The sequence below is a fragment of the Anolis carolinensis genome, chromosome 6, assembly GCF_035594765.1.
Source record: "Anolis carolinensis isolate JA03-04 chromosome 6, rAnoCar3.1.pri, whole genome shotgun sequence".
NCBI lineage: Eukaryota > Metazoa > Chordata > Lepidosauria > Squamata > Dactyloidae > Anolis > Anolis carolinensis.
In genome coordinates this window covers 8,527,400-8,552,698 of record NC_085846.1, presented here as the reverse complement: position 1 = coordinate 8,552,698, position 25,299 = coordinate 8,527,400, and the positions used below count along the sequence as shown (strand labels likewise).

Here is a 25,299-nt window from a genome sequence, read left to right as displayed (position 1 = left end):
CCTTTTTGGATCTAGATGAATGAAAACATAAGCCAAGCAGTTTGAACTATAAGTCCCATCAGCCCTAGCTGGCATGCTTGTGGATTATGGGTTCTGTATTTGGTGAGTTGCAAGGGTTTGGGGAAAACCAGTGATCAACCTTACTTCAGTGTTAGGTTCCTAGAAGCATGTTTTCTGCACTACCAAGTTGAGAAAGAGAGGGGGCGATGGATTTGGGGGAAAGGATGTGGGCTTTCTTTCTCAGCAGATTTTTCCCATCTGTTTTTCCCCCTTCTCTCCCCCTTAATGTGTCTTTTTGATCCTTGTCTACACCTCCCACTGTGTGGGGATACCGGCTTCTCCAGTTGAGTCAGCAAGGTTGCATTTTGCTGAGCTAGAAGCCCTTCCTTTTCGCCTCTACTTGGCCTCTGCATCCAAAATGTTTGGGGTGGGCAATGGGGAGGCCTAGTGGGTGGAGCAATTTCCCCCAAAATCTCCTTTCAATAACTCCTAGAGGCCTAGGATGCTCCTGGAAAAGGAAGACATAACTCTCCTTTGCTAGGTTCTTGTGATTGCTGGAGCATGCTTCTTTAAAAGGATCCGGGAGCCCTGGATTGCAGCCATGCCTGAGAAAAAAAAAAAAAGGGGGGGGGGGTTACGAGAGAGAGAGAGAGAGAGAGAGAGAGAGAGAGAGAGATGGGGAAAGAGGAAGTGGGAAACCTTAAAAAATATTCTAGGATCAGCAAAAATGTAAACGCCAGGAACCACGTCTGGAGACGGCCGGCCAGAGATCCAAGTTCCATGGAATGGAGAAAGGGGGGAAGATGAAAGGAAAAAGAAAAAGCAGCAGATACACACCCTAATTGTTTGGAATCTGAACTCAAAACACTTCTACCGATTTCTAGTTTACTAAAATGGGTTCCAATTCCCATAACACAGCACAGAAGGTTGAAATGTTTGACCATATTCCCTTTTATATTTTTGTTATTATTATTTTCTTGTGGAATATATATATACATATATACAGTAGAGTCTCACTTATCCAACATAAATGGGCCGGCAGAACGTTGGATAAGCGAATATGTTGGATAATAAGGAGAGATTAAGGAGAAGCCTATTAGACATCAAATTAGGTTATGATTTTACAAATTAAGCACCAAAACATCATGTTATACAACAAATTTGACAGAAAAAGTAGTTCAATAGGCAGTAATGCTACGTAGTAAAACATTGACTACAAAAATGCGTTGGATAATCCAGAACATTGGATAAGCGGATGTTGGATAAGTGAGACTCTACTGTATACAGTAGAGTTTCACTTATCCAACATAAATGGGCCAACAGAATGTTGGATAAGTGAGACTCTACTGTATATGTATATATATTCCACAAGTGTGTGTGTGTATATATATATGTATATATGTGTGTGTGTGTGTGTGTGTATATATATATATAGGATAATAAGGAAGAATTAAGGAAAAGCCTATTAAACGTGAAATTATGTTATGATTTTACAAATTAAGCACCAAAACATCATGTTTTACAACAAATCGACAGAAAGAGCTGTTCAATACACGGTAACATTATGTAATAATTATTGTATTTATTAATTTAGCACCAAAACATTGCAATATATTGAAAACACTGACTAAAATAATTGATTGCAAATAAAGATAGAATTGCATAAAATGAACTTACAGTAACAACATTGTTGGAAATTAAATCCGTAAAAAGTTCAATCCTTGCTGCCTAGAGAAGCAGCTGTGGATCCAGGCGGGAGGCAAAATGCGTTGGATAATCCAGAACATAAGTGAATGTTGGATAAGTGAGTCTACTGTATATGTGTTTGTGTGTGTGTGTGTGTGTGTGTGTGTATGAGCCTCAGGTGGCGCAGTGTGTTAAAGTGCTGAGCTGCTGAACTTGCAGACTGATTGGTAACAGGTTCAAATCCAGGGAGCAGAGTGAGCACCCGCTGTTAGCTCCAGCTTCTGCCAACCTAGCAGTTCGAAAACATTCAAATGTGAGTAGATCAATAGGTACCGTTCCAGCAGGAAGTTAATGGCACTCCATGCAGTCATGCCGGCCACATGATCTTGGAGGTGTCTATGGACAACGCCGGCTCTTCAGCTCAGAAATGGAGATGAGCACCAACCAAGAGATGGACACGATTGGACTTAACGTCAGGGGAAACCATTACCTACACACACACACACACACACATATAGAAACATACAATCTTTGATATTCCACAATCAAAATATGTACAAGTATTTTTCCTCAGTCCCGCCACCTCCCCATTCCCACCCATGAACCCCCGCCCTTGACTTCTCCTTCCATAATATGAAGGTACAGGAATACTATTGAATATTTATACCTCAGTATGATGAAGCATGTAATCATTTCCCTTAATTCACCAGCTATTCTATTATCACTCAAATTCCTATTCATCTTAGACATAGCCGTCTGTCTGAGGTTTTCAAAAGTACTCATTTTATTTTCTTCATCATCCTGTATCCTGTTTTACATTGTTTCCCCTCTTTCTTTCTCCCTCCGTCTCTCTTTCCCCTGGGAACAGTTTACTAAACTTACTATACTTATTGTAGTTATTCAATACCGGCTGTTAGGAATGGTGGGAGTTGAAGTCCAAAACACCCGGAGGGCCCAAGTTTGCCCAGGCCTGATCTACACTTTGACACCACATTAACCACTCTGTGCTGCGTAATCCTGGGAGTTGTGGTTTTGCACGGTCTGAGCCATCGCAGTTTCAAGTGGCATCAAACTGCATTCATTCTACAGTGTAGATGCAACTAGAGTGAAAAATCCTAGGGTTTGGATCTTCTTATTTGACTTACATCCCGTGCATTTTCCAAGGAGTAAAGGTTTCTCCTTTACGTATTTTTATGTTATGTACGAGAGCTGGTTTCACAATTCGAGTTAGGCAGCTTCAAAAACAAAAAGGGTTCCTATACCTTTAAGGTTTGTTTATGAAGAAGCACGAATTTCAGCAATGGATTGTTGTGCATTTTCCGGGCTCTATGGCCATGCTCCAGAAGCATTCTCTCCTGACGTTTCGCCCACATCTATGGCAGGCATCCTCAGAGGTTGTGAGGTATATATTGAGCCATTTCAGCATTTGCTGCCTGTCATACTACCAATCCAGTATGAATCCCATATCCGTACGGATTACACACCAGGATTTAATGTGGTTACATTCAACTGCAGATAATAGTGAAGCCTATTTAGCAAATGTCTTCTCGAGAAACCCTTGGTTTCCACAAAGATATGAGACCCACAGTTCTATGGGTGTGTCTGCACTGTATAATTAACCCAGTTTGACATCACTCCATATTATGGAATCCTGGGAATAGCCATTTGGTGAAGAAACAGCACTATTGGGCTGAGAAGACTGAAGACCTTGTCAAACTACAACTCCCAAGATTCCATAGCATTGAACCCTGGCAGTGAAAGTGATGTCAGACCGACTGCATTCAATCTACAGTGTAAATGCATTCAAAGGGCCTTTCCACACAGTCTTATAACTCATAATAGGCCCGGGCTGTGGCACAAGCTGGAGGGCAGCCAGCTGCAGCCAGCTGAGACCAATCACTCTGACCAAGAAGTCATGAGTTCGAGGCCAGCTCGGAGCCTGCGTTTGTCTTTGTCTTTGTTCTATGTCAAGGCATTGAATGTTTGCCTTATATGTGTAATGTGATCCACCCTGAGTCCCTTTCGGGGTGAGAAGGGCAGAATATAAATACTGTAAATAAATAAAATAAAAATAAATAATATCAAGGTGGAAAATCCCACAATATCTGCTTTGAACTGGTTTATCTAAGTCTACACTGCCATATATTCCAGTTCAAAGCAGATAGTGTGGGATTTTGTTTATCTGTGTGGAAGGGACCAAAGAAAGATGATATGGGAAGGAGTTTCCAAGAGGTCCAAATGTTGTTGGACTACTTCTCCCATTATCCTCAGCCAGCATAGGAATGCTGGGAGAGGCAGTCCAAAACCAGTTGCACAAATCTCATGCCTAAAAGGGAAAAGCTAGCATTAGGAAGCAGGAGTACATTGGGGAGGAATGCAAGCTTGCAGCTTGAGCAAGCAATTTTTAAAGCTGCAATTTGAGGCCTGATAATTATTTGGGCCTTTTTTTTCCCTCTTTTTTTTTGGCTCGACTTGCTGGATCCCGCCGCAGCCTGCAGGTGGCGCCAAATCCTGGCCGATGAGGAAGCCTGCAAGAGGAAAGGGAAGGCTTCAAAGCCTTAAAGGGCCAGCGGCCCACATTTCTTTGCAAAGAGTCAGCCATAGCAGAGCGCTTGATGAATCAACCTGGACACAGAAATTCTGGTCCACTCTAATAACCACCACGTCAGACTACACAGAGAAGTCATTGTAATCCACAAGAAGCATGTGAACAATTTCAACAGAAAGGAGGAAACCATGAAAATGAACAAAAACTGGCTACTAGTATTAAAAACTCGAACACCCAGAAGGCGGGGATTCCAGACATGAAACAATCATGGCCAGCTAACACCTCCCAACAAAGGTTTCTTCTGGTTGTTGTGATTGTTTCTTATGGTCTTAACTGTTTTACGAGTTGTATAAGTTTTGAATTTTGTTTAATAATGTGTGTATTGTGTTGCTTGTAATGTATGTTGCTGTTTTTATGCTTGTAAACCGCCCTGAGTTCCTTCGAGGAGAGAGGGCGGTATATAAATAAAGTTTTACTTTCTTACTTACAGGAAGCAGCCAGGCCTTGAAGCTGCAAGTCACTTCTATGCTAATCAAGGTGATTAATTGCAACATTCACACATGCTTCCAACAGACAAGAGTTCTTTCTCCCACCCTGGACCTTCCACAAATACATAAACCCTACTTGCCTAGTTTCCAACAGTCCTCTCAATCTCGGACGATGCCTGCCATAGATGTGGGTGAAAGGTCAGGAGAGAATGCTTCTGGAACATGGCCATACAGCCTGGAAAATTCACAGCAACCCAGTGCACGTAAATAGGAGAAATTCACATGCAGTCATAAAAAGAGGATCAAAAAGGCCTGGGTGCATCAATACTGTATAATGAATGGAATTTGAGCCTACTTTAACAGCCAAGGTTGTGCACTGCTGGAATATGTAGTTTGGTGGGGGTCCAGCAAACTACAACTCCCAGGATTCCATCGCCTTTACTCCAATGCAAGGTCAACTACAAATTCAGTAGAGTCTCACTTATCCAGCATAAACAGGCTGGCATAACGTTGGATAAGCGAAAATGTTGGATAATAAGGAGAGATTACGGAAAAGCCTATTAAACGTCAAATTGTGTTATCATTTTACAAATTAAGCACCAAAAAATCATATTTTACAACAAATCAACAGAAAAAGCAGTTCAATACATCGTAACTTTATGTAGTAATTACTATATTAACGAATTTAGTACCAAAACATTGCAATGTATTGAAAACATTGACTACAAAAACATTGACTACTAAAAGACAGACTGCGTTGGATAATACAGAATGTTGGATGAGCAAAGGTTGGATAAGTGAGACACTACTGTAATGGGAATGTTACCATTTGGTTTCCTAGGATTCCCTAGAAGTTGATCTGCATATATTTATATTTATATATACTGTATATATTTATATACTAACTCTATGCTGCCATCTGGGAGATGCTGTTGATTTGCATATTAATTTGCATATTTGCATACCAGCTCCATGATGTTCAACTAAAGCAGGCATGGGCAAACTTTGACCCTCTAGGTGTTTTGGTCTTCAACTACCACAATTCCAAATAATAAATGAATAATAATAATAAAAACTATTTATATACCGCCCTATCTCCTCAAGGGACTCAGGGCGATTTCCAACATAGCAAGGAAACCATACAACAACAAAACACAAGGCAATAATGAGCATAAGTATACTAAACATAGAAATCAATCAATTAACCAACAGGCTTAAGAACTAATAACAAAATACTCCATCGGCGGAATTGTGGGAGTTGGAGTCCAAAACACCTGGAGGGCCCAAGTTTGCCCATGCCTGCTCTACATTGCAATTTAGCCCAAGTTTAACTGCCACTGCTCAAGGTGATGGAATCCTGGGAGTTGTAATTTGCTGGTTCCCCCACCAAACTACATATCCCAGCGGTCCATAGCCCTGGCAGTTCAAGTAGGGTTAAAATGTTTCATTTGAGGGGGCGCTTGCTTTTCCCAATAGAAAAAGAGAGATGATGATGATGATGATGATGACGACGGCTGACAGGAAGCTCTGGCGTGGGCTGGTCCATGAGATTACGAAGAGTCCGAAGCGACTGAACAAATAAACAACAACAACGATGATGATACTTTTCCCAGTAGAAAGACAGATTATATTATATATGATAATAATAATAATAATAATAATAATAATAATAATAATAATAATGACGACAACCGACAGGAAGCTCTGCCGTGGGTTGGTCCATGAGGTCACAAAGAGACAGAAGGGACTGAATGAATAAACAACAACAAAGATGATGATACTTTTCCCAATAGAAAGACAGATTATATTATAAATAATAATAATAATAATAATAATAATAATAATTAATAATAATAATGACGACGGCCGACAGGAAGCTCTGCATGGGCTGGTCCATGAGGTCACGAAGAGTCGGAAGCGACTGAACGAATAAACAACAACAATAATGATGATGATACTTTTCCCAATAGAAAGACAGATTATATAATATTATAATAATAATAATAATAATAATAATAATAATAATAATAATAATAATAATGACCGACAGGAGTCTCTGCCCTGGGCTGGTCCATGAGGTCACGAAGAGTCTGAAGTGACTGAATGAATAAACAACAACAATAATGATGATGATACTTTTCCCAATAGAAAGACAGATTATATTATATAATAATAATAATAATAATAATAATTAATAATAATAATGACGACGGCCGACAGGAAGCTCTGCATGGGCTGGTCCATGAGGTCACGAAGAGTCGGAAGCGACTGAACGAATAAACAACAACAATAATGATGATGATACTTTTCCCAATAGAAAGACAGATTATATAATATAATAATAATAATAATAATAATAATAATAATAATAATAATGACCGACAGGAGTCTCTGCCCTGGGCTGGTCCATGAGGTCACGAAGAGTTGGAAGCGACTGCACGAATAAACAACAACAATAATGATGATAGTACTTTTCCCAATAGAAAGAGAGATTATAATATATATATATGTATATATACATACAGTACATAATAATAATAATGACGACGGCCGACAGGAAGCTCTGGCGTGGGCTGGTCCATGAGTTCACGAAGAGTTGGAAGCGACTGAGCGAATAAACAACAACAATAATGATGATGATTATGGTGATGCACATCTGGCCTTGCAAGAAAAAGGTTAGAGAATAATGATAATAATAATAATGACGACGGCCGACAGGAAGCTCTGGCGTACGCTGGTCCATGAGGTCACGAAGAGTCAGAGGCGACTGAACGAATAAACAACAACAACAACGATGATGATGACGATGATGATGGACATCTGGCCTTGCAAGGAAAGGGTTAACCCGGGAGGTTAGCCCGCGTGCGCGTGTGAACCCGAGAACGCGCGTCAAAAAAAAAAAAAAGTGGGCGGGCTGGGAAAGTTGCAAAGGCAGGAAGTGAGAGAAAGAGACAAAGTTTCCAAGGAGGAGGAGACAAAAAAGAAGGGGGAGGGAAGGAGGGAGGGCGGAGAAGCAAAAGGAGGAAGTGAAGGAGGGAGGGGAGACCTGCGTCTCTTTGCAAAACAAGGAAGGAAATCCAAAGACAAGGAAGAGGAAGGAGGGAAGGAAGAAACCATTGGGCCTGGAAGCCGAAGGAGAAGGGGGAGATCGGTGAAATGGAAGGCTAAGGAGGGAGAAGGGAAAGCAGGCGTGGGATCCCCCCACTTCCCCCCTGCTTTGCATGCTCTCCTTCCAACCCAGAGTTGGGGGAAGAGGCAAGGTAAAAAGGGACCCCTTTCCCCACCGCCCAAAGGAAGAACGGGAGGTGATCCACGCACCCACGCGTCGCGAGTGGACTGCGAAAGAGGCGACGTGGCCTCCTTGGTGTTGGCCCCCTTGGAGCTCAACGCGCAGGCGCGAAGATGTGGAGGCTGGCCCTCGTCCTCTTCGGCCCCCTGTTGGGTAAGAGAAAAGCAGCTGGTATTTTCATATGGGGTGGTCTGGTCCTATAGGAATGAATGGAGAGGGAGGTGGACATCTAACTTCCACTTGAAGGCCTCCAAAGAAGGAGAAGCTTTCCAAGGAAGTCTATAATATACAGGTATGGGCCAACTTGGGTCCTCCAGGTGTTTTGGACTTCAACTCTCATCATTCCTAACAGCCTCAGGCCCTTTCCTTTTCACCCTCCGCCGCTTAAGCGGCTGTTAGGAATGATGAGAGTTGAAGTCCAAAACACCTGGAGGACCCAAGTTGGCCCATGCCTGCTATAATGTCATCTAGATCAACCCTATAAAGAAATATATTAAAAATAATGCTTGAAGGCTGCCAAATAAAAGTGTATTGCTTTCAGTGCTGACCTATATTCCTAGAAATATAGGGGGTCCCCAAAGGTCATCTAGTCTGACCCCATTCTCTTATAAATATAATAATACTGATTCAAGGCCTCCCCAAAGAAGGAGACTGTTCCCATAACGAAAGAAAACCCCCAACGATCATCTTGTTCAACCCCGTTCTCTTAATAAGTAAACAGTACGGTTTAAAGGCCTCCAAAGAAGTAGTCTACAACTTTCAGTGGAAGTCTATATTTATTTATTAGCGACATTTATATCCCGCCCTTCTCACCCCAAAGGAGACTCAGGCCGGCTTACAAATTACCATATATATAAATACAATATATTATATTATTAGTATAGCACAATATAAGCATTATATATAACTATATTGTACTGGGACTGAGGGCAGCTTACAAGTTATATATACATACAATGTATTATATTATTAGTATAGCACAATATAAGCATATATATTACTATATTGTACTGGGACTGAGGGCAGCTTACAAGTTATATATACAGTAGAGTCTCACTTATCCAACGTTCTGGATTATCCAATGCATTTTTGTAGTCGATGTTTTCAATAAATCGTGATATTTTGGTGCTAAATTTGTAAATACAGTAATTACTACATAGCATTATTTCATATTGAACTACTTTTTCTGTCAAATTTGTTGTATAACATGATGTTTTGGTGGTTAATTTGTAAAATCATAACCTAATTTGATGTTTAATAGGCTTCTCCTTAATCTCGCCTTGTTATCCAACATATTCGCGTATCCAATGTTCTGCCGGCCCGTTTAGCTTGGATAAGTGAGACTCTACTGTATATACAATATATTATATTACTAGTATAGCTCAATATAAGCATTATATATTACTACCGTGTTTCCCCGAAAATAAGACAGTGTCTTATATTAATTTTTGCTCCCAAAGATGCTCTAGGTCTTATTTTCAGGGGATGTCTTATTTTTCCATGAAGAAGAATTCACATTTATTGTTGAACAAAAAAATGAACATTTATTATATACTGTACAGTAGTTGTCATCATAAACCAGCATAACCAGACAAACTGTGAATCCTATCAAGAATTTCTTGTTACTACCAATATTTCCATGTACAACACTATGATACGTACATTTACCAATCCTGCATGCTCTGGTGCTCTGTTCGGTGGGCATGCTTCCAAACAAAAACTTTTCTAGGTCTTACTTTGGGGGGAGGCCTTATATTTAGCAATTCAGCAAAACCTCTACTAGGTCTTATTTTCTGGGGATGTCTTATTTTAGGGGAAACAGGGTATGTTGTATTATACCGCTATATTGCAATATTACTAGCAAGATTACGTGTAATATAAATATACAATTATAATAGTGTATTATTATTATATTGTATTGCATTATAATATTATCATATTATATTATTAGTATAGCACAATATAAGCATTATATATTGCTATATTGTACTATACTGCTATATTGCAATATTACTAGTAATATTATGTGTAATATAAATATACAATGACAATAGTGTATTATTATAGTGTATTATATTATCAATATTAAATGTATATACAATATATTATTGGTATAGTATAATATGAGTATTATATATTATTATATTGTTATATTGACACAGGAGACATGGTGGAATGATGTCTTCCTGGCCCCCTTCTCCACTTAATATTCACATTAGAATTGGAAGGGGGTTCCTAAAGGTCATTTAGACTGACCCCATTCTTATATAAGGAGATATAGGCTTATAATAATACTGATTAAAAGCCTCCCCAAAGAAGGAGAGTGTTTTCAAGGAAGTCCATAATGGAAGGGGACCCCAACGGTCATCTTGTCCAACCCCATTCTCCAATAAATAAATAATACTGTTTAAAGGCCTCCAGACCTTCAGTGGAAGTCTATATTCCGATTAGAATTGGAAGAGGGTTCCTCAAGGTCATTTAGACCAACACCATTCTTATACAAGGAGATATAGACTTAAGGGACGACAATCCAACCTTAGTTTTTACAAGGAGGTCCATAATATTTATTTATTTATTTATTTACAGTATTTATATTCCGCCCTTCTCAAACCGAAGGGGACTCAGGGTGGATCACAATGCACATATAATGGCAAACATTCAATGCTATTGGACAAACGACATATATAGACAACCATATATAGACAGAGACACAGAGGCAATTTAACACTCCAGCTTTTGGGCTTTGTGAGGATATGCTCAATTCCGGCCACAGGGGAAGCTGCTGCTTCATCATCCACTGCGACACCGAGTCCTTGATGGAACTTCCTCATTTTCCGCATACTGCTGGAGATTTTATGGCGTCGTAAATTAGTTAAATTAGCCTCCCCGCAAAAGCGGTACCTAAATTCCTACTTGACAAATGCAACTGTCTTTCGGCTGCATAGGTCAACAGCAAGCTGGACTATTTATGGTCAGGAGCTTACCCTGACCGGGCTGGCTTCGAACTCATGACCTCTCGGTCAGTAGTGATTTATTGCAGCTGGCTTCTAACCAGCTGCACCACTTCCAATAGAAATGGAAAGGGACACCCAAAGGTCATCTACTCGGAACCATTCTCCAGTAAAGAAATATAATGTAATAACAGTAATATTGTTTGAAGGCTACCTAAGAAGGAAAGTTTTATCGCTTTCAGTGGAAGCCTACATTCCCGTTAGAAATGGAACATGACCCTGAAGGTCATCTAGTCTGACCCAATTCTCCTATAAAGAGAAATAGACCTAGAGATGACTATTCAAGCTCTGTTTGAAGGCCTCCAAAAAGGATGACACACCATCTTTCTAAGGAAGTGCATAATGCGATAGAGTTGGAAGGGTACCCCAAAAGGTCACTTGGGCCCCTTCCACACAGATGAATAAAATCCTACATTATCTGTTCTTAACTGGAATATATGGCAGTGTGGACTCAGATAACCCAGTTCAAAGCAGATATTGTGGAATTTTGTGCCTTGATATTCTGGGTTATATGTCTGTGTGGAAGGGCCCCTAGGCTGTTAGGAATTGTGGGAGTTGAAGTCCAAAACAACTGGAGAGCCCAAGTTTGCCCATGCCTTATCCCAAGTTCAAGATTTGAAAAATCAGATTTGGCAACTACGAGTTGCACCTGATTTGAACACACAGGTGCATAGTTGAGAGTTGACATAAGCACTACCATGATGAACCTGTGCTCAAACATCCGGTGTTTGTGACTCATTGGAGGAATCCAATCCTTTTCCCAGCTGGCTCTGTCCTCCAAATGATGAGCGACTATAATTCCCATCACCCTACAGGATGGAAAGCATAGGACCATTCTTCACACGCACAGTATACATTTATTCATCCTATACTGCACAGTTTGCTGCATTTTGTGTTTTGTACCATTTATAAGGATTTATAAATATGTTTTAGGCATATTTGGTTAAAAATAAGCCTTTTATGTATTCTCAGAAAATGATTTTGGTACTTCAAAAGTAAAATGATGATGATGATGATGATGATGTTTTGGAGTTCAAACCCACACTGCCCAAGTCTGCAGTCCTCAATAAGGAAGTGTTAGTTAGCTTTAGAATAGATTGAGGGAAACCCCTTCCCCTGTCTCCTAAATGACACTTGGAATTTGTCTATTTCTTCTCTTCTGTCTGTTTCTGCTCTCATTTTGATTGTTTATATAGAATGGATACTTTGCAGGTGCATGCCTTTTGTTTTTGGCTTTCTACTTGTGTGTACTGTGTGTATTGAGATCACTCTCTCCTTGTGTGTCAGGAGAGGTGTGTGCTTGGTGATGTTTCCCTCTCTTTGAATCCTAAAAAGATGGGGTTAGTTAGTGTAGCTCAGACCCAGTTCTTTACTATGAAGAAATGTAGTTATTATTTTTGTAAATAAACCTTTTGTGATTTTAAAAGATCTTTTCCTCTGGATCTTTGCCTCCTAAGCTCTAAATTCTTTACAGCCACATGGCACTTCACACTCCACTTGCTGTGAGCTGAATGCTCAACTATAAGTATCCTGCTTCTTGCATATTTTGAATGTGCTGCTGTTTTGGGGTATTTTTCTCTATCACCCAGAAAAATCCTAACAGTGCCCACCTCTCCTTGCGGCTCGAGGCAGGATACAACATCATTATAACAAGAAATAAAACATGATTAAATGCCATAGTAAAGAATTTTCAACTCCTTACTTTTTAACTTTTTAGACCAAGTTAAACAACAAACTTTGAGGGTGAGGAACAAGTTTAGTATCTATTATCCAAAAAGCTTGGGACCAAAAGAATTTTGTATTTCATTTTTTTGGGATTTTTGAATACCTGTCTTTGCATATAGGCACACAATGAGATATTTTAGAGATGGGACCCAAATCTAAACAAGAAATGCATGTAATTGTCATATCCACATAGTTGGCATTTTAAATATTTTGGTGCAGGAAACAGTTTCTCTCTGTCAAACTGTCAAAAAGCAAAAATGTCAGTATCTCAGTAGCCAACATGAACAATTGCGAATTTTGGAATATTTCAGGTTTAAGAATTACAGTTAAGGAATGCTCAGTCTGTATGTTCATTGGGCTTTTAGTATTCACTAGAACAGGCATAGGCAAATTTCAGCCCTCCAGGTGTTTTGGACTGTTAGTAATTGTGGGAGTTGAAGCCCAAAACACCTGGAGGGCCGAAGTTTGCCCATGCCTGCACTAGGGTTTTGTTCCAAAATCCATGGATGCTCAATCTCATTGAAGGTTTTGGGATTTTTAAACCATATTTGAAAGCCATTGATGGTATCCTCTGTGGATGCAGAATCTGTGGATATGGAGAGCCAACCATTCTGTTGGTTTTTTCTTAAAGTTTTCCAAACGGTACTATTTATTTGTCTGCGGCATTTTTGCTGTGTTTTCTATCCCTTAAATGGCTTGTGGAAGCTTTCTGGAATTTGATTTTCTGTACTTTGTGTTCCACAGGTGTCATTCAGCCCCTTGAAAGTTACTCTTCTCCCTTTATGGGTAAGTGAAAAGAGGGCAGTGGGCTTCATGGGATCTCAGTGCTGTGGGATGGGCCTCTTTTTCAGTTTTTCCTCTCCCTGCAGGAGTCTGCCAAGGCTACCCCGATATCCGGAGAGAGGCCCAAGGCTTGATCCGCAGTCCTTCTTCGCAAGGGATGTCGTATAGTAGCTGCAGTTGGGTCATTGTGGGCGGACCAGAGGATATCATCTATGTCAGGTGAGATAGAAAAGATGCCCATCTGCTCTGCCTTTCCATTGAGAAAGTGTGATCCACTCCAGTCTCCAGTGCCTATTTCCTGTCAAATGCTATTGTGTCAAGTGTGTGTTTACTATCTCCATCACCACTTTCCACTATTTCCTCTGGGAACCCAACACATGGCATAAAGATTTGCCCTCTGAGATGATCTCCAAGGTATTTGCAAGCAGGGCTCTGAGGAAAGAGACATGCCACTTCTCAGCCTCTTCTGCCCCAAAGAGTTTTTTTGGGGTGGGTTGCATAGAAACCAAACTCAGCCGTTGTCCATTTCCCTTTCTCTTCTCCAGGTTCCAGCACTTCCATCTCTCCTGCAGCTCAGGTGTGCTTATTGTTCGGATGCCCTTGCAACCTCCCCGGAGAATGTGCGGCTACAAAAACCCTGAGCCCCTCCGGATAACAGGGGGCAATGTGACCCTCACCTATAGCTGGAAGTTTCTGACGGAAGATGGGTTTCAGCTCAAGTATCAGAAAGGTACAAAAGAAGAGTATAGTTCAGAGATCTGATATGACAAGGACAGAATTAGAAGAAGGGAAAGGAAAAGCGTTCTTCTTCCACCCACTTGCCTCCCTTTACTATTTATTGTCATCATCACTATCTTTACTTTGTTGTTGTTATGTGCCTTCAAGTAGTTTCCAACAGATTGTGACCCTTTCACAGGATTTCTCTTGGGAAGGTTTATTCTAAGGGGACTTCTGCCTTTGCTTTTCTCTAAGGCTGAGAGAGTATGACTTGTCCAAGGCCATCCAGTGGGTTTCCATACCTAAGGATATATCTACACTGTAGATTTAATACAGTTTGACACCACTTTAACTCCATAATTCTTTGCTATGAACTCTTGGCTGTTGTAGTTATATAAGATATTTAACCTCTGGTGGCGCAGTGTTTTAAAGCGCTGAGCTGCTGAACTTGCAGATCGAAAGGTTGCAGGTTCGAATCCGGGGAGCGGAGTGAGCGTCCACTGTTAGCTCCAGTTTCTGCCAACCTAGCAGTTTGAAAACACGCAAATGTGAGTAGATCAATACGTACCGCTCCGGCAGGAAGGTAATAGCGTTCCATGCAGTCATGCTGGCCACATGACCTTGGAGGTGTCTACGGACAACGCCGGCTCTTCAGCTTAGAAATTGAGATGAGCACCAACCCCCAGAGTCGGACACGACTGGACTTAACCTCAGGGGAAACCTTTACCTTTACTTAGCCTTCTCCGACAAAGAGTGCTGGTGCCTCACTAAACTACAGCTCCCATTGGGTCATAGTTTTAAATATTTTAATTTTTGAGTCTATCTTTTAAATAATTGAATCTATAATGTGTTTTCGTGTTTTATAAAATAATTTTAAAATGTTGATGTTATTGTCTGCCACTCTTAAGATCTTTAGGTCGAGGGCAGGATATAAGTATTTTAGTAGACAATAAAGAATGCTTTTGCTCTCCCTCTCTTTCTGATACAGCCCATCCTCCGATCCAATGCAACCTGACCTTGGACAGTTTCTACGGGGTCCTCTTTTCGCCAGGCTTTGCCTCGGACTCTTACCTGGGGGAGGCCAATTGCCAATGGACCCTCGATGCCCACGACAGCCGCCCGTTGAGCATCCGCTTCACCCTCCTCGAATTAGATGTCAGGGACTCTCTCCGCGTCTACGAGGGGGTTCCTGGAGCTACTGGGAGCCCCCGCTTGCTGCGTAATTTGGATTACACCAGTAATAACAAGGTGGTCACAGTGGACTCGCCATCCAGCCGGGCCTGGGTCACATACCAGGCGACGGCGGGAACAACGTTCCGCGGTTTCAACGCCACTTACCACGTGCGGGGCTTCTGCGTGCCGTGGGACTTCCCCTGTGGCGGTGGAGACGGTGAAGGAGCGACCTGCTACAGTGCCGCAGAGCGATGCGATGGAATATGGAATTGTGCCAATGGGGCTGACGAAGAAAGCTGCCGCGGGTGCCCACCTGGACAATACGCCTGCGGTGGGCAAGGGATCGGGGGTGCCGTCTGCTATGGCCCCGCTGACCGCTGCAACTACCAGACCTTTTGTGCTGACGCTGCCGATGAGCGGCACTGCTACAGCTGCCAGCCGGGCAACTTCCGCTGCCATGACGGGCGCTGCATCTACGAGAGCTGGGTCTGCGATGGACAGGCGGACTGCATTGACGCCTCTGACGAGTCGGATTGCACCTATGTCCTCCCGCGCAAAGTAGTGACGGCCACCGTCATTGGCAGCCTGGTTTGCGGCCTTCTCCTAGTGATAGCTCTGGGGTGCACCTGCCGACTTTATGCCCTCCGCAGCCATGAGTTCGGGTGAGGAGCATCTTTGGGGACTGAGGGGTCACATAAGCAGATGTGTTGCCCACAATGTCCTGCCTCATGTACAGAGGAGGAGTTGCTTAAAGCTATGGACAATTCGGTTGCTGTTGCCCGCTTTTGGTCTAAAACTATTTAGTTGCTTGTGTTTTCCTTTTTTTTCCATCATTTTAAAATGTATTTGTTATGCAATGCTTTTGACACAAAATATATAGCAGATGTGTTGCTATGCAGATAAACAGGACAGTGTTGGAAACAAAGTATACTAGAGAAGTTAAAGTGGCATCAAGCTGCACTAATTTTACAGTGTAGATTCATAAAGATCGTAAGGGCCATCCAGTCCGATCCCCAGCTATGCAGGAAAATACAATCAAAGCATCCCAAAGCAGAAGTTATTGCAGCGCAATTCTTCACAGTTTTCTATCACTAACCATTGGCAAAAGTTGATATGTATGGTTGTGTGCTATATAGGTTTAGAATTATAGAATCATAAAGTTGGAAGAGATCCCAATCCCCTTCTGTCAGGCAAGAAAACACAATCAAAGCCCTCCCAGCAGATGGCTATCCAGCCTCTTCTTCAATACTCCACCACCCTGCAAGGCAGCATATTCCATTATCAAATAGTTTTTAATGTCAGGAAGTTCTTCCTAATGTTTAGGTGCAATTTCTTTTCCTGGATTTGAATCAATTTCTCCCTATTTATTTATTTATTTATTACAATATTTATATCTCACCCTTCTCACCCAACAGGGGACTCAGGGCTGCTTACAATAAAACGCATATATAAAAATTAATCAGTTAAAATTATTATTAACTTACATCAGTATTCATAAAACACATTATAAAATACAGGTAGGCGTGTTCCCTAGTCTCTAGAGCAGCAGAAAATGAGCTTGCCCCTTCCCCAAGGTGACAGCCTTTCAGTTATTTAAATATGGCTCAAGCTAAACAAACCCATCTCCCTAAGCCACTCCTCATAGGACTTTGGTCATTTGGGTCACCCTTCTCTGGATGTGATCCAACTTGTTGTTGAAGGCTTTCATAGCCAGAATCACAGGGTTGTTGTGTATTTTCCGGGCTGTATGGCCATGTTGCAGAAGTATTCTCTCCTGACATTTCACCCACATCTGTGGCAGGCATCCTCAGAGGTTGTGAGGTATGTTGGAAAGTAGGCAAGGGAGGTTTATACATCTGTATAAGGTCCAGGGTTGGAAGAAATATGCTAATCAAGGTGATTAATTACAGCATCCACACCTATTCCAGCACACAATAGTTCTTTCTCCCACCCTGGACCTTACACAGATAAATAAACCTTCCTTGCCTACTTTCCAACATGCCTCACAACCTCTGAGGATGCCTGCCACAGATGTGGGTGAAACGTTAGGAGAGAATACTTCTGGAACATGGCCATATAGTCCGGAAAACACACAACAACCCTGATCCAACTTTTCAATATCCTTCTTGAATTGTGGTGCCCAGGTGCACTCCTGGTTGTAATAGGTTGAGCTAGAGTAAAATAGTTTCCCAAACCAAGTTTGATTGCAGATTCAAAGGGTTTTGTTTTTCCGTCCCTCCTTCCTCATACTCTCCATGCTAATGCTGCTACAAAAGCTTCAATCTAGACAAAGGATAAAAAGAAAAAGGGGGCATGAAAACACTTTGCAAACGCAAGCTTCTTTGTCAGAAGCTTTGTTAACTGAGATACGGGTGTATCATAAAAGGGACAGATTTGATCTCTTCTAGTCACTGGTTGCATTTCTCACTGAATCCTTTTCTTTCTGCAGTATATTAGCCCCCATGTCGCGAATGGAGGCAGAACTTGTACAGCGCCAAGCACCACCTTCGTATGGACAACTCATAGCCCGGGGGGCCATCCCACCTGTTGATGGCTTCCCAACTGAGCATCCAAGTCAGGTAAGGCGCATCACTTGCGTACTTCTTTTTTCAAGAGGAAAATAATTGCCCATTTCTACTCTTCCCTTTTCTTCAGTTAGACCATTCCTCTCCCCACTCTCCCCAATGTCCCGTGTTCTTTTAGCTCCTTTTTCATGGGGCAAAACTCCCAAAATCTATATGCTGTTATTTTTTTATCGTATCAGAAGCAAACCAAGGGTACAGCTGCGATGCATTCAAAAACATAAACAAAGTTTTAAAAAAACTTGGCATCATATCAAATGTTCTTTGACCAATAGCTGGCCACTTGAGTGCCTCTGGTGTTGCTATAAGAAGGCCCTCCATTGTGCATGTGACATGGCTCAGACTGCATTGTAATAGGTGGTCTGTGGTTTGCTATTCCCCACACCCGCATGTCGTGGACTCCATTTTGTGGCCCCATTTCTTAAGGTTAGCTCTGTATCTCGTGGTGCCAGAGCGCAATCTGTTCAGCACCTTCCGAGTCGCCCAGTCTTCTGTGTGCCCAGGAGGGAGTCTCTCATCCGACATCAGCCACTGATTGAGGTTCCGGGTTTTAGACTGCCACTTTTGGACCCTTGCTTGCTGGGGTGTTCCTGTGTGTATCTCTGTAGATCTTAGAAAACTATTTCTTGATTTAAGGCGTTGGCCTGCTGGCTGATAAATAAATAAATACTGGCCTTCCAAAGGGATATGGTTAGCTGCTTTTACAACCGGGGAGTCACATGACTGGATTGGGTATGATTATGCCTGTGTGTCGCACCTCAGGTTAGCTTCACCTTGCTAGATACACCAGACTGCACACAGGCTGAAGTCTTTTGTAGTTTATTGGAAAATAGAAGATAAAAAGCAAAAGTAAAGTTCCAAAAGATCGTTACAAAACAAAGCCTTAAACTATAATCCAAGAAATCACAAGGAATAAAACAAAGTCCCAATAACGTGAACACAAAGGCTGCAAGATAATCCAGGAAACGGGAGCTTGCTTCTTGGTTAAACGAAAGTTGCTTTGACAAAGGTTTGTCTCCAAACACACTGCTTTAATACCCTTTGCCAAGCATGAAAGCATTTCTTTGGCGTCTGACCTCCTTCTTATTTGCTATTCTCACACTCCTTCGAACCCTGAATTCCAAACGGTCAGCTCGATCTAAAGATTCCGTTTCATCAAGGTCAGTCAGCTCATTAGCGTCAGCCTGCTTGCTGTCAGACTGAGAACTGTCCTCCTTTTCTGAGTCAATTTGCACCTGGGTAGTTTCAGTATCATCAGCATCATTCCCTGCTGTGGGAAAAACTCTCCGTTCCTCATCTTCTACAACAAGGACATTCTGAACCTGATTTTGAACCTGAATCCCATAATCCCCATCAGAGACAATCCGAGGTTCCAGCTGAGTCACAGCACTGTGAAGCAACAAACTTTTGGGTTCATACAGGGACAGATTTAAAACAAGGGTGGGCGTAGTGGTACATGTGGCCCATGATTTCCACTTTTGTGGCCATCCACCAAAGCAAGCATGAGCAAACTTCAGCCCTCCCTCCAAGTGTTTTGGACTTCAACTCCTACAATTCCTAACAGCTGGTAGGCTGTTAGAAATTGTGGGAGCTGAAATCCAAAAACCCGAGAGGGCTGAAGTTTTCCCATGCTTTCTCCAAAGCATTTGTTCTATGCCTGTGCTCATTCCCTCCTCTTTGTTCCCATTACAGAATTCGATGCTGGGGAACTTGCGCTCTCTGCTCCATTTGTTACGTCGCCAGCCAACCACGGCCGGTGCCACCAATGGGGGACACCACCAGCATCGCAGCCGCTTTGTGCGCCGCGTGGTGAGACGCATGCGCCGATTGGGGTTGCTTCCACGATCAGCCCCATCTTCATCTGCCACCACCACAGCCACAACAGCGTCACCCTCCGTCCCCGACAGCACACCTGAGCCATCCCCTGGAGGCGAGGTTTCTGGCCAGACCGATGAACAAGCACCGCCTCTTCCTCAGAAAGTCCCGCCCTGTCAAGCTGAACCAGCGCAGGACCCCCCGGCCCCTCGCCCTCCCACTCCGCGCCTCTCAGGAATGATGCACAACCTCCGGGTGCGGCTCTTCTCCCCCGTGGCCCCACATTCGGCAGAGGGAGGGGACCCACTGAGCCTTCCCCCGTCCCCCGAGGAGGAGGACGACGTGCTCCTGGTGCCCCTCACTGAATCGTGGCTTGAAAACATCAATGCCGCCGCGAACTTGGATGCTGATGACGAACCCCTTTTGACATGAGACGCCTTCTGTGCCACTGGAGCTGACGTGGCTCCTCTTTCCAACACTGGATGCTGCCTTTTGAGAACATCCCTCCAAGCGACAAGAAGAAGAACGGACCAGTTTCCAAGAGCCAATCCCCGACGTCTTTCTCCCAAAGAGAAAAAGAAAGAGATGAGCTAACATCCTGTTGGTGATTTCCATTTGGTTCTGGCAATATATACAGTTTCTGGGGACATTGTGGAAGGAGGTATGTGCTACCTACTTGCATAGTGCCCTGTTTCAGATATACCGCAAGTAACAAGTGTGCAACAACAAGAATGGACCAGCTTCTGAAAGCCAATCCCCGTCATTTTCCCAAAGAGGTCTCTTTACAGTAGAAACAAGCTAGCATCCTGTTGTTGATCTCCATTGATGTAATAGCTGGCCATGACAGTGTATACAGTTTTGAGAGCATTGTGGAAGGAGGTATATGCCTTCTTTCAGATATACCGCAAGCAAAAAGTGTGCAACAACAAGAATGGAACAGCTTCTGAAAGGCAATTCCCGTTGTCTTTTCCCCAAAGGGACCCCTTTGCAATAGAAACAGGCTAGCATCCTGTTGTTGATCTCTATTGATGTAATAGCTGGTCATGGCAGTATATACAGTTTTGAGAGCATTGTGGAAGGAGGTATGTGGTACCTACTTGCATAGTGCTCTGTTTCAGATATACCGCAAGCAACAAGTGTGCAATGACAAGAATGGACCAGCTTCTGAAAGCCAATCCCCGTCGTTGTTTTCCCAAAGAGGTCCCTTTGCAATAGAAACAGGCTAGCATCCTGTTGTTGATCTCCATTGATGTGATAGCTGTCCAGTTTTGAGAGCATTGTGGTAGGAGGTATGTGTTATCCGGGGACACCGAAATACCTAATGCAACATCCTCCCAAAGTCACTGATCAACTATGTAGATGTGACCAAATATGGTCCAGAAGAGCTTGAAGATGGAAGAGATTATGGAGGCCAGTCTTTCTTTCTACGCCAGTGGTTCTCAACCTGGGGTCCCCAGATGTTTTTGGCCTACAAGTCCCAGAAATCCCAGCCAGTTTACCAGCTGTTAGGATTTCTGGGAGTTGAAGGTTGAAAACATATGGAGACCCCAGGTTGAGAACCACTGTTCTTCATATACAAGGAAAACCAGACCATATGTGAGCTCATCCATGTTCCGGGTGGAGACTCTGCTGCAGATATGGGCAAATTTGGCCTTCCAGGTGTTTTGGACTTCAACTGCCATCATCCCTAACAGCCTCAGGCCCCTTCCTTTTCCCCCTCCGCCGCTTAAGCGGCAGAGGGGGAAAAGGAAAGGGCCTGAGGCTGTTAGGGATGATGGGAGTTGAAGTCCAAAACACCTGGAGGGCTCAAGTTTGCCCATGCAAAGTCTATGAATCCACTGGAACTGCTTTGAAGTTTTTTAACAGAGAGATCCTCTGCATTTCTATTTGGAGGTCAATACCGCTATATGGAGTGGAATTTACTCTTCCGCAAATGCAGACGATTGCGACATGGAAGATATTTTGACTTTCTATTGATGAGACCTTTTTATAGATTATTTTTTACAAAGCGCAGCCAACGAAGTTAATTTTTTGCACAGGGGGATATCCAATCAGTTGTAAACAAGGAGGGGTTTATATGAAGAAGAAGATGAGAAATATCTCAATTAAGTTAAGAAGTTAGAAGTGTTCATTGCTTTTTTATTGCTTTCACAGTGACAGAAAGCAGGGAAACCGATATCCAGATTATTTAAGAAATACGTATTCGGGATAAGCTTGTGTACGTTGAAAACTGACTTTAAAATACATTAAAAGGTGAGGGCTGCCTCTGTCCACTTACATTTAAAAATTAATTTTAAAATGAAGTGAGATGGAATTTTCAGTCAAGGCAGGATCCAACTTGTTTTTAATGGGTTGCTGTGAGTTTTCTGTATGGCCATTTTCGAGAAGCGTTCTCTCCTGATGTTTCGCCCACATCTATGGCAGGCATCCTCAGAGGTTGTAAGGTCTGTTGGAAACTAGGCAAGTGAGGTTTATATATTTGTGGAATAATGTCCAGGGTGGGAGAACGAACTCCTTTCTGCTAGAGGCAAGTGTGAATGTTTATTAGGATTGAAAGGCCTTACAGCTTCAAAGCCTGGCTGTTTCCTGCCTGGGGGAATCCTTTGTTGGGAGGTGTAAGCTGGCCCTAAAGTCAAGACAGCAAATAAGGAACAAACAGAGGAATTCCAGACATGAAACAATCAGGGCCAGCCAGGCTTTGAAACTGCAAGGCCATTCAAGGCTAATCAAGGTGGCCAATTGCAACATTCATGCTTGCATCAAGCAGACAAGAGTTCTTCCTCACATCCTGGACATCATTCCACAGATATATAAACCCCACTTGTCTAGTTCCCAACAGACCTCACAACCTCTGAGGATGCCTGCCATAGATGTGGGTGAAACGAGAGAATGCTTCTCGAACATGGCCATACAGTTCAGAAAACTCACAGCAACCCAGTGATTCCGGCCATGAAAGCTTTCATTGGATCTTCTCTTGGCTGTACTTTGATGTGACCCATTGAAATAAATTAGATTTCAGTTTAAATTTAAAACGAAAGTCCCATTGATTCCAATAGGTCTGTATGCATGACTGGGTTTAAGACACAAATCCAATAACTCTTTTAAGCTGTCTGATTTTTTTTTGTCCTAATTGAAAAGCAAAGGCTCAGTTTCAAGTATTGTTCTTGACTGACAAGAAGAAAGAGATGATTGTACAATAGTGTTTATATCACTGCCCGGTGCTTTCTGTCTGATTTACAAAGCACATAATGTAACCCTCTTGAAAATATATTTTTAAAAAATTATATGAAAGGAAACTTGTGGGTGTAAATGGCGGCACTCGAAGTGGGGTAGTCGTGATGGCGAGAGCCAACAGCGAGGCTGAACGAGGAATATAATAGTCCTTTTGACAAAGGATTTCGGTTCTGAAAGAAAACAAGTCTAGCCCACATTCCCTTTTCCCCGTCTGCCACAATTCTCTCTTCAGAGACTCATTTGTGGAAAGGAGAGTCTTAATGCCAATCTTTGTAAAAATGCACCAGTGGAGAAGAATCATATAATTGGGGGAAAAACCATTAAATACACTCTGGATCAAAACGACGGATGCAAATTCCACATTTTTGAGAGTTCAACAGAAAACTTTTGCAAAGAGTTGGTTAAACTAGTGCTTCCTTATCACCCAAAACTAAGAAGTTTCGCGGGAAATTTTTAAAAATAATCCTATAATTGGTTCCTTGAAAGGAAATAAAAATTGACTCCCTGATAATGGATCTTTGTAGAGCAGGCATGGGCAAACTTCGGCCCTCCGGGTGTTTTGGACTTCAACTCCCACAATTCCTAACAGCCGGTAGGCTGTTAGGAATTGTGGGAGTTGAAGTCCAAAACACCCGGAGGGCCAAAGTTTGCCCATGCCCTTGAAAAATTAATTCAGAGCCCAATATATCCATGTCTTCTGTAGTGTAAACTCCAATAACAATCATTGTGGTGGATTGGGTCGCATTTATGAGTTATATAAAAATATGTTTGTTTTTTTCCCTCTTTCTCGCTGAGTTTCTTCTCGAGATCTCTCTGAATCAGTGGTGACATTTAACGGGATTCGGGAGGTCATGTTTTCTTGCCGTTTTCTGTTTTCCTTTCCCTGAGTATGAGACGCCGATAGGAATGATAGTGTCGGGTTTCTGCGCGCAAATATTTGCACTGTGTATTATTTTGTGTGTGTGTGCAATTGAGCTGTGACCACTAACCATTGCCGTTCCTGATTGTTATTTCACCTTTTGTTGCCTTGAAAAGTTTTGCTAAATATTAAAAACAAATCTTTTTGCAATGCAATGGGAAGGTGAGATTTCTCCCTTTGTTTGTCTGAGTCAACCAACAAACCGAGGTTCAATACAAACTTAATAGAATTTAGAGCGTAATCAATGGCGTGGAGTTTGAGTTCCTACTAATTGTTGGGTGAGACGGGCATTTGCATAATTAAATGTCTACAGTTCCTGGAGATCAAAGTTCGAATCTCCACTCAGCCATGGAAACCACCAGGTTGAACCTGTTGACTCACTTTTACCTTGGATACTTTGACACGATAAATAAAATAAATACCTTGGATACGCTTGCCAAGGAGTGAAACACAGATTGGAGAGTCACATCTCCCAGCTACAAATTATATTCTAGTTTTCTGAACCCAGATCCCTCCCAGCTGAAATGATGGCAAGGGCGCCCAAAAAGGCATCATTATTATTAATCTTAGTACTGAGCTCTCAGTGGCACAATGGGTTAAACTGCTGACTTGAAGGTTAGGTTGCCGACCTGTAGGTTGCTGGTTCGAATCCAACCCGGGGCGAGCACGGATGAGCTCCACTTGTCAGCCCCAGCTTCATGTGGGAACATGAGAGAAGCCTTCCACAAGCATGGTAAAGCATCAAATATCTGGGCGTCCCCTGAGCAATATCCTTCGAGACAGCCAATTCTCTCACACCAGAAGTGACTTGCAGTTTCTCAAGTTGCTCTTGACATGAAAAGAAATCGTAGTAGTAGTAGCAGTACTACTACTACGGGCTGTGGTGCAGGCTGTTGAGCAACCAGCTGCAGCCAGTGCAACAAATCACTCTGACCAAGAGGTCATGAGTTCGAGGCCAGCTCGGAGCCCCGTGTTTGTCTGTGTCTCTGTTCTATGTTAAGGCATTGAATGTTTGCCTTATATGTATGTAATGTGATCCGCCCTGAGTCCCCTTCGGGGTGAGAAGGGCAAAATATAAATACTGTAAATAATAAATAAATAAATAAGTAGTAGTAGTAGTGCAGGCTGACCCAAAAGTGTCCACACAGAAGAAAAAAATCACAAACTCAAATATTTAATTTTTATAAGTATTAAATCATCAACATCATCATTATTACAGGCTGATTCTAAGTGTCCATACACAGAAAAAAAGCAACAAGCTGTTATATTGTTATGTTATATTAAATGTTACAATACGTAGTGAATATAGTATAAATATTTTGTATCTAA

The 25,299-nt window shown here is 42.3% G+C and overlaps 1 protein-coding gene across 1 annotated transcript; it reads left to right on the top strand.

Moving 5' to 3' along the window:
- Positions 1 to 7,613: 7,613 nt before the first annotated feature.
- On the top strand, positions 7,614 to 24,125 carry lrp10 (LDL receptor related protein 10). The gene is made up of 7 exons (XM_062958228.1): positions 7,614 to 8,164; positions 13,492 to 13,533; positions 13,617 to 13,749; positions 14,076 to 14,260; positions 15,236 to 16,082; positions 17,870 to 17,999; positions 19,695 to 24,125. The coding sequence occupies exons 1-7, from the start codon at positions 8,125 to 8,127 to the stop codon at positions 20,247 to 20,249; spliced, it is 1,932 nt and encodes a 643-aa protein (XP_062814298.1). The 5' UTR covers positions 7,614 to 8,124; the 3' UTR covers positions 20,250 to 24,125.
- Positions 24,126 to 25,299: the final 1,174 nt, after the last annotated feature.

Coding starts and splice junctions, on each gene's coding strand:
- lrp10 (XM_062958228.1), top strand. CDS start 8,125: ATGTGGAGGCTGGCCCTCGTCCTCTTCGGCCCCCTGTTGG. Junction 13,534..13,616: donor TTACTCTTCTCCCTTTATGG/GTAAGTGAAAAG, acceptor CTCTCCCTGCAG/GAGTCTGCCAAGGCTACCCC. Junction 16,083..17,869: donor CTCCGCAGCCATGAGTTCGG/GTGAGGAGCATC, acceptor TTCTTTCTGCAG/TATATTAGCCCCCATGTCGC.